The sequence below is a fragment of the Falco naumanni genome, chromosome 7, assembly GCF_017639655.2.
Source record: "Falco naumanni isolate bFalNau1 chromosome 7, bFalNau1.pat, whole genome shotgun sequence".
Classification (NCBI taxonomy): Eukaryota; Metazoa; Chordata; class Aves; order Falconiformes; family Falconidae; genus Falco; species Falco naumanni.
Window position 1 is genome coordinate 5,580,205 of NC_054060.1, and position 14,656 is coordinate 5,594,860.

Below are 14,656 nucleotides of genomic sequence, written 5' to 3' on the forward strand. Positions count from 1 at the left end.
CAAACCTTTTGCCCGTTAAATACCTGCTGCTAAGCAAAGTTATGCACTGCTTTTGAATTTATATAGCTAAAAATATAAAACGCTCAAATCTTCAAGTTCCATGCTTTTTCCACCTCCAACTTTTTGTTCATATTCATACTTATGTTTTGTAACTCACTGCTAAAAATAAGAATTTTGACTGACAGTAATTGAAAGATAGGTACAAAAAAGACCATGGAGATTCTCATCTAATCTTTTATCCAAAAGGAGACCAAAAACTTCCACATAATCACCTGCATTAAGCTAACAGCTTAACGGCTTAATTAAGACTACAGTTTAAATAATCCACCTTCTCTTTATATTTCATACCTTACTGATCAACTGTTCTATGTGTAAAATCTTGTATCCAGTCCAACCTACATCAGATTCAGCACTGAAACACCAGACTTCATACTGCCTTCTCTTCAGCCTAAGATGTCTATTGTCAGATGTATCATTCCCTGCTTAGCAACTTCCAAAACCCAATTGCTCCTGTTAATTTTTCATTGACAAATTGAGATTCTTTAGGCCTTTTATTTCAATGTGTAATTAATTATATGCCACCATCACCTCTCTTTTGGCATGCATTAACATATGCGCTCTTTTAGCAATTGCAGAGGTGCACATCTGGGACATTTAATAGTGTATTCTGAAGCAATGCTCAGGCATTTTTAACATTTATTTTCTTATTTTTCACTATTCTTTTCAGTTCTGAGAAACTAACTTCTGTATAATTCCCAATAGTCATTTGTATTTTGGGGTATGCACACCTTCTATTCGGCTAGCACATGCTTAAAAACTGGATCATGATCACTCGTTTCTAGGCAACCATCGATTTCTTCTAAAAATTTCCGTAAGAGAAGACCAGAGAAGCATTAAAACAATCACATGTACTTTCCAGAAAAAATAAGGTTTCTCTCCAAAGAAACATTTTTTTCCAGGGGAAAAAAATAAAAATGTCTTCAGCCTTGCTGCATTTCATATTGTTAAAAACATCCTCTACTAAGCAAATGAGGCAAAAAGTCTGACTGACCTTTAATTACAGAAAATTTACTTTTAGTGTTTGGCTCCATATGGTTAGAGAAAGGCAAACAGAAGTCGAGAAGAACGTGTACTTTTCTATTAAAATGAAACACAGTTAAAAATATTGTTGCTATATTAAAGAGTTGTGTAAGATCCTTCTGGGCTTGTTCACTTCCTGTGCACTATTCTTTGTTTGCATTTTCCATAAAATTTGAAAAAAGGAGACAAAATATATGGATTCATCTAAATAAGAATAAACTATATTCTTATTATAATAGCTACGAAGGACTATACAGCTGTAGTATCAGAGTGATTTTGTTCACTCTGCACAAAAACAAAACTAACCCCAAATCAGAACAAGTGTCTAAGCAGCAGAACTGGGTAAAATTTTTTAAATAAAACAAAATAAAAAGGGCCGCGGATAAAGGAGAAGCAATTGGGAGGCTACATTTGTACAGCTTTGACTTCTACAGAAGAACAGATACTGGAGAAGGGAATAAAACAGACTACCAATCCCAACCTTGGATTTGCAAAGTAAATCCAGAACACAGTATTTCATTCTTTATTCATGCAGGAAGGTCTACCTTGTTAACTTCAGTCCTGTTGAACTCGGGTTTTGCATTAATGGGCTGTTACTAGCTGCAAGCTAAGACAGATTTATATGTACTTACCATATGTTCCATGCAAATGCTGATTTCTCCATCACTGTAAAAAGCTCCATAAAAGCCCACTATGTATGGAGAGTTGCACTCATGTAGAACTTGCAGTTCACGAATGATCTGGTTTCGAATAGCCGGCTTGATCTCTAGATGAATTAACTGTAAAATAAACCACTATTATTTTCTGAAGTGGCAAAGTGCCATTCAGAAGGAACAGGTTGTTCAGAGAGGTTTTCAATACATAGCTGGATAAGGCCTTGAGCAGCCTGCTCTGATCTCACGACTGCTTTGAGAAGGTCGGACTGCATGACCTCCTGAGGACCCTTTCAACAAGAATTATTCTGACTTAATTATAAAATAATCCTTATTTTCTTAGTGGCAAAGGGAAAAGAAAACACTACAATACAGCATAAAGAAGGTTGAAACATCAGCACCCATGAAAAGGTGGGATTTCTACCTCTTTTTTTCCCAAAAGGCTTATTTACTAGAAACTTCTTGTTCCAGCACATTTTCTTCGCTTCTGTTTTTCATGGGTAGTTCAGAAACTGAAGTTCTTTATGTTCAAGAAAAGCCATGAATAAATGTCTAAAGGAAACGTGTCAAAGACATACTGACTCAGAAGCAGCTGCTGAAAAGTAATTGCATAGGTGTTTGTAAAGCCTTAGTAGAAGGAATGAGCTGAACCTTGAATTAAACACTCTGCAAACTGAATCTAAAGGGGAAACTACATACAATACTTTGTTCTACTAGACTGTTTATCTCATACAATACAAGTGTATTTCTTTTGTGAAAGGGAAGACTAACAGACATTATGGAAATCAGATTTTAGTCAATATATGAAAGAAAAATTGCAGTTCAAACACCTCAGTTGCATCAAATATTAATGAACTGGGGCAACACTTCCTGTTAAGCACACAGTAGGTGGAAAAAAAAAAAATCAATTAAATTGAGTTAGTTGAAGAAAACCTCAGTGATTTGCATATTTTTTTTAAATTCTCACACCTCAAAAATGGGCATTTTTCTTTGCTTCTCTTCAAACTGTCAGTGTACTGAGCATGGTTTATTCTAAAACTAGTACATGCACGTTTGCCTTTAGTTTTGCTGAAGATAACCGTGTCTTCTTAAGAAAAAGAGATACCTGAACTCTTTCAACTTCTGAATTTACAAACACAGAAGTATAACAATGCAATCTGGGATTTGAGCACAACCTGTGTTTTATCCCTCTGAAAGGCTGGGTGAACCACAGTCACCTGCCTCCCACCTCACCCGCTGCAGTACAATGACATACGTGCTGGCACACTGCCTTGTAAACAAGTGCCACCTGGGCAATGAGTTTTGCTTCTGGAAGGAAGAGGTATGAGGTGTCCTAATGAAAATAATCAGCCAGTATCAGAGATGCATGTTCCCTTACTATACTTGGTTCTGAGGGACATTGAGAGAAAGCAAAAGCTCCTCACAAACAAAATGAGAATTAAAACATCAAGCTATTTCAGTTTTAAAAAAATAAATCTCAGTTCTCTTACAAACTAGGTCACAACCACTATTAGTTGTAAAGCATAAAGCTGAATCATTGCAAAATAATCTCACCAGAAGGGCAAGCACCTTTTTGTACAGAAGCCACCAGCACCCCATGATGAAACTATAGAACAGGAGATGTCACTGTACTCCAATGCATTCTTCATTCTCAGTTTTTTTGAGTTTTCTTTTTCCAGTATCATCTAGAGGCCCTTTTCTGGTCTACAGCTGTGAAGGAAGATCTTAGGACAGGTGATATCTTTTCCATTCCTCTGAACTTACGGCCCAGAATACAAGGTATTATCCCTTTTCTCTAGTTTATACCTTTCAGCAAGTTTTTAGGCCTTCTACTCACTATAGAGTCTACAACATTTTCTTTCAAAGACATATACTCACCTGAAAAGATAGTATTGTCAAAATGGAAAAAAAAAAGGGGGGGGGGGGGGGAATGAATGCCTATGCTTTAATTACTAACATATGGAACAATTTCCGAAAATCTGGGAAGTTTAGCATAAGCAAATGCAACCTTTCCTACTTTTTGAAACACAACTTTTGTGAAAGTTTGCATTAGTAATGTTCTTGTGTTAACACCACTTACTTCTCTAAATAAAGTCACTGTATTTCATTGAAGACAGCCTCCTTTATAAGAGTAACCCCTAAATTCCTATTTTTAGGCACTCACCTTTCTTGCCATTATGAGACCAGAAGGCTTGTGAGATACTTTGAAGACCACACCACCATTTCCTGCTCCCAGCTCACTGATCTTCTCGAAGTCATCATCCTTCAGCTCTCCAACTTTTTGTTTCTGGGTAAGGAAAGCTTCAAGGCGCTTTCGTTGCTGTTCGTCCAACTCCAGTTCTTCCAGCTTCTTCTGAAGCGCTTCCAAATTTGTCCTGTACAACACAGAAAGAACAGCTCTGTTACTAAGCTGTTTGAGTGTACCCAGCAGTGTGGCAAAAGAAAGAGCAACAGAGCACTGAGGTCAGATTAAATCCACATGTTTGCACCTATATATATCTAGAAGGATCCAACATGCACAGTCATCCCCATGAGACATATTATTGGAATTCTGATTTAAGTAAACAGTATTTTATTCAGATGAAAAATGGCAGATACGAACAGATGATACCCAGTTTCCCCATCTTTGAGGTTCTGTCCCAATTCATGCATGTTAAGTTTCACTACCTATGGGAGTGGCTTAATGACTCAGCACTTATGATCAGAGATCTCATGAATCACAGCACATCACTATTTTTACTTTCGCATTTTCAAGAATAATGTTGTAATTTCCTACAGAGTTTGTCTAAATGTTTTATCTACTGATTTTCATATAACTGTGTAACTAATAATCCATTCAGAAGCTTCTCATTTACATATCAGGACAAAGTTAGCAACCACAGCCAAACAAACATGTATTAAAAAAATACAGCCACTAGAAACACGGACTTTTCTGTGGGGTTTTGTCATTGTCGGTGGTGTTTTTTTTGTTTTGGTTTGGTTTTTCTGTCTTTTTGTGAGGGTGCAGGGTGGGGCGTTGGTTGTTCGAGGTTTTTTTGGTTTAACTGGGGAAAAGCAACAGCCCAAAGGCTTTAAGCTTCCTTTTTCTTTTCGGGCACATCTACTAGAAACCTAGATTTAATATTATTAGGAAATACAAACCAGAAACACAAAACTTTCCACAGTAGTTAAATTTGGGATTCCAGGCAGAGGTTCAGTTTCCCAGGAAGAGGCTTTTTTTTAATAACTAAACTTCAGATCCTATGGAAACACTTAATTCCAATAATGTAACAGCTTAAAAGCTCATTTAAAATTTTCCTGCTTTCAGCTGCAACAGTAAGTTGCTGCAAGAGTAAATATTTAAACAGCAAATAGCTGTTCTGCTTAGCAAAACTTAATGCAATGTTCCTAGGGAGTAACAGTGTTGCTAGGATGAAAAACTTGAGGAACAGAAACTACTTCTTCAGAGCCTAAATCACTTTCCATTATCAAAAAAAACTCTCAACACCAATAATAAAAAAACCCACCCTATTTCTATTCATCACTTCATAAAATGCCCACTTTCAAAACATGCTGTACAAGAGATCTCCCCTGAAAGCCCCATAAAGTGCCAGTCATTTGAGAAGATACAAGGTTGATGCTCCAAGAAGCAATGACAGGTAAGCCCCAGACTCAAGAGGAAGACAAAATTAGAGGATGAAACCCTCAGCTCATTTATTAGACAGCCTGCACTGCCAGGCAGGATAACAAACTTGGTCTGACTGTACATAGGGTTTAAACAACGCAAACAGAAATAATATAAATATTGACAGCTTTTTCTTACTACACAATCACTATGAAAGTTCAAGTGATGATGTACTCCTACTTCATTTATCAGTTTAAATATTGGACAGGATGCAATTGCTAAGCTAACTTAGAAAGTTATAAAGCTTAGAAGAGCTAAATAGAGGAAACAGAATGACACCTGATGGAAAGGGGAGTTCTGTTCAGTCTGTTATTTTGATGTTTTAACAGTCCAAGCGTAAAGATTACCAGGCAACATGTGTGAGCAATTTTCACAAACACTCACCCTGGGCAATATAATTTGGCAAAGCTGTTCAAAACCAGAACAGTCTTACATTGTAAATTTTTATGTACTTATTCTACTGTAGTTATACTACCGTAACTCACTATCTTAGTATAAAAATCATTGCATTTTGGTGCACATAGTCCATTTTCAGACTATCCTGCAAAGAGAAACATACTCTTATTTCTGTCCTTGTACCATGCTTTATACCAGTATGATTACACTGGAATATAATCATACAACAAATATCCTAGAGTATCCACAATGACAAGTTTCCCTGTGTAGATAAGCACAGCTTATAAGAACATTTAAGTTAATCTGACTTACAGAATCCGTTTTAAGGAGAAGCCATTAAGAGAAAGACAGTTTTGAAATCTGATTTCTAAATGCAAAACAGAAAGCAGATTAATCACTGGATTCTTTCCCCCCCCCCCCCTCAAATGTGCCCAGTAAAACAAACAAATCCTAGCCTGAAGTCAAAGTAACATGTGTCTTTTCTAGGACGCAGCTGAACTAGCTCTTCTTACACTCTGATTGCAAGATAAAAATTGGAGCAAAGTTAAGCACCCCTTACTTTCCTGCAATAAACTCTGGAACAACGAACACCAGACACAAACTCTGTCTTTTACCTTACTGTCATGAAAAGACAGAACTCATATTTTTCAAAGAAGATAGGCTGGCAAACTCTGCCAGTACAGCACTCCGATACGCTCCCCACGCCAGACTGCCTCCTGGGGAAGTGCTCTAGTGCGTGACTTGTGAGGCCAGGAACGCGCCGCCGGCTTGCTCAGGTGGTTCGCTCCTGTAGTGGGCTTGAACAGAAAGCTTTCTACACACACTTGACAGATACATAAATTCAGTGTTTTTCTCTTGAGCACAGTATGTTAAACTGATATTTTTAGGGAGTACAGATTGTTTTTCTTTATTCTATAAAACCATACACAACTAGCAGAAATGGGTAACAGAGATTCCTGGAATTTTTAGGGCCGCTACCAAGACAGTATCCTTCAATTATTTCTCTGTATTAGGAGCAGAGCAACTTCATAGGTCACATTACTCAAAAATAAACTCTCTCAATAGTACCTTTTACCTGCTTTTACCCTGTGCTTATATCAAAATCATCACTGCTCAGAACATATGGCGTGCAAAACATAATCAATGAGGCAGTTTTATTGGATGTGACTTTTGCAGAGACAAACCTACTATTCTGTATCACTGCTTTAAAGGAGTCAGGACCACGTAGAAAAGAGCTCAGCATCCACTACCTGGACGTCTTTCAAAAGAAGCCAAGCCAATTCAGGCTATACAGCAGATTTTGAAGGAACATCCAAATAACTTCACAGACACAGTTTTCTTGAATTAAGTTAAATATCTCTGAAATACAAATATATGAAGCTCCTAAATGTAATATTTCAATATTAAATGCCCTTTTGATATATAGGGCCACATTTTCAGAGAAACTCAGCAAGCAACACCTTTAGCTCTCTCAAGTTTGCATATGGAAGTAATGCCAAAATGGAACAAAACTCTCCCCTCCCCCCCCAAAAAAAATCTAACTTTACAGAAAATTTCAGTTTCCTTTGAAAAATTTGGTCCAGTAAGTCACAGCAAAAAATTATCTTTATCTGCAAGTTTTGAGAAGGCGCTTGCTGTCGTTTTTGGGATTGCTGAAGAAGGTAGGACTACTCATCTGGAAAAATAAAGAAACTGGAGACATAGAAACAGGACATAACATGCTTTTCTTGGTCTGTTTTGAAGAAAAAAAACCCAAACACTATTCAGTTTTTCCTCTGAAGCAGAAGGGGTTTTCTAGGTTTAGAGACAACACAGAGATGCTTGAGCACCTGCCTTAGACCAGACAAAATGTTAGTGTGATGAAACAAAACACTCGATCATGCTGACAGCTTTAGTAACAAAAAAATTTGCTAGGATAGCATTTATCACATCTACGTTAGTCTACATACATCTGTATAAAGCTTTTTTATTTCCTCCCCTCAATAAACTTGGCATGCCCTTGCTTGAAAGTATGAATTATTATTGGGGTCCTTGCTCAAACACTAGTCAGAAGATTCCAAAGAGTGTCACAGATGGAAAAGTATTTCTCCCATGAATCTCAGTACATCACATTTCTCCATCTAGAATGTGGCCACCAGCAAAAATCACCAGAATGTTCTAAGATCATACAGTACAACCTTCATTAGTTGCAGTGATGTGCAAGACAATGACAGCAATGAAGTTCTCAGATCTCACTTGAATTTTTCACAGCCAATTCTCTAACTGTAAATTAATATGAAGAGTTTTTGTGAAAGTATTAACCCAATAAATGCATTGTCATAATTACTATTCAGAATGTAAGTAACATCTCCCGTTAGTTTTATGATAATTGAATGACAGACAACAGGATAGATTTAATTTTTTTTCATTCTGATCCTTTGCTTGAAGCACTAAATTTTAATCAACTTAAAATGTGAATAGTTAAAACAAAAGAATAATTGTATCATCAAAACTGGTGGTGGTAATTACTCTCAGTATTTCTAGGAGGCAGGACTTCAGTAGTTTTTGTTTTGAACTCAGACCACCATAAGAATACTATCCCTTGACCAATAACTATGACTTATCTGGACCCTCACCACATAAAAACATCACAGCCAAGATGCAGTGCAAAGCACATACAGGAATAGGTGGATAAGTAAATTACTGCACACCAAGTTTTACAAATGACACTAAATCAACACATATGAAATACAGAAGAGGGAATGCTTAAGTCAGTTCATCACTAGAACACCATAAAAACGTTAAGGAAGCTTTGGCAGCTAAAAGTAGCAGCACACGAGTGTGCTCATGTCTGCCTCCAAAAGGAGCACTAGTAGTTAATCTTATATAAAACTTTTATTTGGAGACAAAGATTCCTATTAAAATTCATAACCATTACCTGCTGCAGTCTTGGAGTTGTTTTTTCACTGTCAAAGTGCTATGCCTTTGCCAGAGTTCCATCAAAGCAGGAAATCATCAAATCACCTCAGTGCTTCACTATTCCAAGCACTACTCTAAAGCAATAGGTTATCATTTAATTTATTGCCATCAGTTTTACAGCCAAGCACATACTAAACATATTGCACTAGGGAAAGAATCCAGCTTTCGTAATGTGATCATATGAATGAAGCCAGGGGGAGGTCAGTGCTGTTTTCTCCATTTGTTAAAGGAACAGTGTAGCTTCACAGGCTATCAATAAATACATTCTTACTCAGCTAGCAGAAAGAAGAAAGCATACCGTCTTAATTGTATCTGAAGTCCAGCAGTTATTACAAGGTATCTCTTCCAGACTAAATGGAAAGTTAAAGATGCACACTCGGGACAAATTTTTGTTCCCCCTGCTCAAGTGCAGCACCAGGTGCTCTAGAGGAGGAATTATCCCCACCCACACTTGATCAGGTAGGATATTTCCTATTCATAAGTCAACACCACTTCTTCCTTTTTGTACGCAAGCAAGTATGCTGACAAGTGCAGTGTCCTCCTAGCCACACAGCACTTCTGCTTTTTTTTTTAGACTTCAGTTACAGAACAGAATCAGCGTGGTCTCCTACTGAATGCACACAAACACAGCCCACCTCCCCACAAAACAGTGACCCTCTGATGTGTGCAGAGAAACTTCACCTCTGCTACTGGCAGTTTACACTTTGCAACATCCCCGGTTTAGAGGCAGGAAGACAACTGCAATCTGACATCCTGGGGGAAGGCACATCCACCCCTTCTGCAGCCAGTCTGCAGAATATCACAGAGGGGAGAAAGGTTTTCTGAGGAGAATCACGGCACGGGATGCTGGGAGCTTTTCAGATTCAGTGCCACCCCCTCTGTATGGGCACTCATCTAAGACCTTCAGAACCATCTCACCTATCCCAGTACCTTACCTCATAACAACAGCCAGAAGCAGATGCTTAGATAAAAAATACTGGGTGGTAACAACAACAAAGGAAAGTCAGTACACAGCAACACCTCTAGTTACTGCTGGTGTACACGTTCTGTTCTCTGCTTCCCAGCGATGCACAGGATAAGCTACATCACAAGTACCATCACTTCCCAGGTTACCAGGTCACTTTCTGAGTATCATACTATTCCCTTAAGGTTTGGTTGTAGGTTTTTTCAGACTTTCTTATTAAACATCAAATCCCCTGTGATTTATAACCACTGTAAACATGTGTGTATCTCACACAGGTAGGCAACGTAGATACATATTAGTGCGTTTGGGGATATCGAGCAAACCCGTATTTCCTACACGCAGGTTGGGCAGGGAGGAGCAACGGGTTCTGCAGAGTGCTCTCACCCTATACACAAAGGTGGGCAGAAGGCAGGAAGAGACTTCTCAGTTTGTGACTTTGGGGGCAGCCACCCCAGCACGGAAGAAAGGGCGCCTGGCAGAGATGCATTAACATTTTAGAGCATACTAGCTCTCTTTGAACCAGTAATGAGAAGAAAAATGCTACTTTTAGTCTGCTAGTACATGATATAACAAAAACAGAAAATAAATCGTTACTCTTAATTCAGACTAATAATAGTCCAAATCTTTGAGAATTTTTGAATGCACACTAGTGATGTTAATCATATACTCAACCCTATGGGCTACATTGAATTGTACTCAACCATGAAGTCTACTTTACAGAGAAGAAAAAAAATGCAGTAGAAGGAAAAAAGTCTGATAAGTCTTTAACAGTAACTTGTCAAATAGTTGTTCAAAGTTATTACTATCAGTTTTGCAAGCTGAACAATTAGTATGAGTGAAAGCATAAAGAAGTACATTCACTTTCAGATCTACTGTCACATGAGGATACAGGCTTGGGAGTTGTTTTCCAGAACAGTGACAGTAATGCTTTCCCCAAGCCTACACAGCTGTCAATTTAGAGAAGAAAGTAGGCAGTTCACTACATAATTTCCATGAACCACCTCAATCAGGGAGCTGAAATAAAGTATTAGGAACATGAAGACATTCTGTGGTTTTGAAGAGACAGACTAGTATTTTGTATGACTGTACCAAACCTGGGCAATAAGACAAATTTATTTAACTTTTCCTTTAACAAAGATCAGTTCACAAAATAGCACGTAAGATAAACGTAATTACAGTACTCTCATAGCTTACTGCACACTTACAGGTGTGTCTGTGTCTGGACTAACTTCAGTGCAGTCTCATCAAACTTGCAGTTAAAAACTCAAAAATATCTAAGCTCATTGTAAGTGCAAAGGTGTCTTGTTTGGGAAAACCCCCAGTATTTTTCAATTCCTGCTTATTTCCAATCCTGGCAACATGTTAGAGGTCCTTCATAAGCAACCCTTAAATGCAGGTGGTATACGATTGCCCCACACACCTGCTCGTTCTAGCATGAATTTTAACATCTGAAAATACAGTTTCACTTTCATGATGCAATAAGACATGGCAAGGCATATTTTGAGGTTTAATACTGCCAGAAAAAGTTACCCATTAAGAATAAGAGGCAATTTGATTACGATCTGGTTCTTCGTAAACAGTATGTAAAATAAAACTATTAGAAAAGTATTGCTCTATCCAAAAAAGTATCCTGCTAGACTAATTCAATTTAAGAATTCTCACGTTTCTGGAGCTGAAAAGCATATACTTTGAAGAAGAAATATGCAATACAACTTCAAGTCTTGTGTTGAGTCTCCAATCAATAGGAAAACTTAACTTCAAAAACTCCTTATGGGCTGAGCTGCTGGGTAGGAATCTTTGCTTTAAGCTTCCTCTTTTACTTTAGCCTAAACACCATCCCATTAAACATTTCAGACTATTTTTTTCTTAAATAAGCTAAAGCATGCCAAAGAACGTGTTTGAACTGAAGACAGTTCACCCAAGAGAGTCAAGCCACAGATGCCGTAGCACAAATGGACAGCTAACAGATTCACACCCGCGGTGCCTCTTCCTACCAGATTTCTCTGCAGCTGTTCCCAGCCACCACTTGGAGTTACAGCCCTTTATCCCAGGTGGCAGGCTCAGGCACCCCTTTCACAGATTTAGCTCTGTGGCTAAACAATGCAACTGATAAGTTTTGTTGGTCTTAGGGTGTGGTTTTTTGAAGGTTCCCCCCCCCCCCCCCCTCAATTAAAAGGCCTCCTTAGAACTTACTGTAGCACTGAATTCAAAGTTTGCCACAAATGAACTCTGCCATCTCAAATTAAGAAATTCAAAAGCCAAACCTCCAGAACCAGAAATCCAAGTTTTCAATCCTCCTTTCATAAGTATCTGTGCACCTACCACTGACTTTTCCTAGCCAGCACTAAACACAACCAGAACAAGTAAACCACAGGGCAATTAACACTTCCTTACAGACAGAAAAAGGAACTTATTTATTGTGTATTTAAAACACAACACAAAGGATAAATAGAAGTTATAAAATTCTGACTTTGCCAACACTTTTATTTATAAAGTCCTGCTTTTCCATTGTTTTTCTCTGAACTGTGTGTTAAAATTAATGATAAAAACAAGGCATGAACAGGTGCAGTAGTAATGGTAACAGTATCTTCACAACTCCCTTATGTGGTGGATACACAGCTTTTAAGAGACTACGATAGTAAGAAAGATGAAGTTACAGTATCAGTTTACAAGGCCCATGAAAAAGCTGGGATTAGAACTGAGATGCCTTCTGTGCAAGAGCTCAGCAAGGAGCACAGGATCACAAACTTCATCAAAAGCCGCAGTCAATACATCAGGGACTGGGAAAGAAAATTGCCAGAACGTGCAGTTGAAAATATACAACAAAACCTCCGTAACTGGGACTGAGATAAAAGCCATGGATGGAAGGTTTGGATCCTTGCCTGTATTTCAAATGGAGGGACTGCATAACAGAGAACATTTGCCAGTATAGCCATTTAGAGGAATAAATTAATAATTTTTACTTAATATATGTATAGACTGTACCAAGACATATAAACACACACATCTATACCCAGACAGAATAATTTTCCCAAAAAATGTATTCTGCAATTATTATATTTGCTACATTATATCTGCTGATTCATCTTCCCACCACATCGAAAAAAGTTCTAGAAAAACACAGAACAATGCTGAGCTGTAAAAACAACACTGAAAGAAAGAAGAGTTGCCAGGAATTTTCAACAGTTCGTTTTAAAAACTCGCAAGTAGATTTTTAAGATATTTGTTCATCCAAAGAATCACACACTACTGGAATATCTCTGCCCCAGTTCTGAGGGTGTAAAGTAAAACAATCTGCTTTTGTCCTTACTCCTCTTGCATGTGTCACCCAGCCAGGGACACCACTTTACACCTCCTTCCACTGGGTGCTTGTGAGGCGACCAAATCCAGCTGAAAAGAGCATGTCAGTAGGTAGATGTTCTGCTGGAATTCAACTCTCCTCTTGTTCAGACAAGGCTCAGGATGCCAACAGCTTCTCAACAGATGTTTGCAAAGAGATACTGAGCAGTGAATTAGTCTTTCCCAGTTGCTCAACTCCTGTGGGCACTAACTGGCAGAAAGCCTTGCACATTCATTCCAAAGTATAATCAAGATTTTGTCCAAGTAATATTGAACATACATCAAATCAGAAGTCATCTGATTAGTAATTTCTACCAACACATTAGCAAGTTTAAAAAATATATATTCCATTCTTCCAAAGATTACTTCATTTTTTAAATTTTTTTTTCAAAGGAAGCAAAGAACCTGTTTCCAAAAAAATTCAGCAAGCTAGCAACAATGCTGCCAACTAACATTGCTTCCTCAAAGACACATTTTTGTGCTTTGGCAGTGGAATCTGTACACTTTACGAATCCCAGTCAATCCCCAGGGCTATTATGGGAGAACAAATGCAGCTGTAAAAAGGGTAACACAGGCAAGAAGGGGTGGGGGAAGCCTTTTTTACTGGAAGATTTAGAACTTAATAATTTAAAGGAAACATCTAGGTTTACCATACATAAAAGAAAATTCCTTCCTCAGTTCATGTCACAATGCTTCTCTTGTATACACTGAAATAGTCAATATCCACTGAAATAACCTGTCTCATGTAAATTCCCAATAATTTCCCTTTTTTTTAAGCTAGTGCTAAAGCAAAGACTCTTTGCTCAGATTAACAACAGTAGCACTGTTATGCCAAATAAATAATTCAGCTACATACTTGGTTTACCTAGCCCCTTTCAACCTTTTTTTTTTTTTTTTTTAAGTCTTCTTTGGTGACCAGGTAATACTGCAAGGTCTCAGAGGTAATCCATTCCTCTTGAGAAAGATCTGAGACTATTCAATTAAAAAAAAGTGCTACTCATTGTTGTAATTACTGAATTTCAACATATCTCAGTAGTATCTCTCAGGTTCCAAGTATACTGTCACTTCATCCTGCAAAAGCCTGGACTCCTGCCAGAGGAGGTGGCTCTGCCTTACTTGTACCCCTAGCCATTCATTCCTAAGCAACCAATTTGGGTAACAGACTCATTTAAAAGTTAACTAAAAAGTACTGCAAATTCTCAGCCAGATTACTCCTCTGATTAAGTTCACTGTGCAGCTACATCAATGCTGCTGTGAGCAGAAGAGGGCAGCCCTCCAAAAACTAACCTAGGCTTCTTTGGTGGGTAAGTCCTCAAATCCGTATGCACATCTGACTCACTGTACAAGTTAATACAAGAAAAAAGCATCATGAAGCCACAGGCACAGCAAAGAGTGGAAGGGACTTCTTCAGAAGGTGCAGGATTCCGCACCTGTTTAACCGTGAAATCACATCTTCATAATTATCTGCAGAATGGATGTCGTAAAGGTCAGAAAAGGAAAAGTGGCTGGATCCTATTTACAGCCTGCACTCCCCTTACCTTTCATTTCATTGGAATACAGCAACATATAGTTTTACACACAGTTTTTATTTAACTGTCCTAA

At 38.1% G+C, this 14,656-nt stretch overlaps 1 protein-coding gene across 2 annotated transcripts in view; it reads right to left on the minus strand.

Moving 5' to 3' along the window:
- MAP2K1 (mitogen-activated protein kinase kinase 1) overlaps positions 1–14,656 on the minus strand; it is a 40,190-nt gene that overhangs the window by 18,285 nt on the left and 7,249 nt on the right. For both annotated transcript variants that reach the window (XR_005828961.1, XM_040601494.1), the window contains exons 2-3: positions 3,898–4,108; positions 1,713–1,859 (exon numbers count right to left, since the gene is read on the minus strand). Coding sequence is in view for 1 of the 2 variants with exons in the window: in XM_040601494.1 (XP_040457428.1) it covers positions 1,713–1,859; positions 3,898–4,108 (358 nt within the window). In the remaining variant the exon portion in view is untranslated. The remainder of the gene's footprint in view (positions 1–1,712; positions 1,860–3,897; positions 4,109–14,656) is intronic.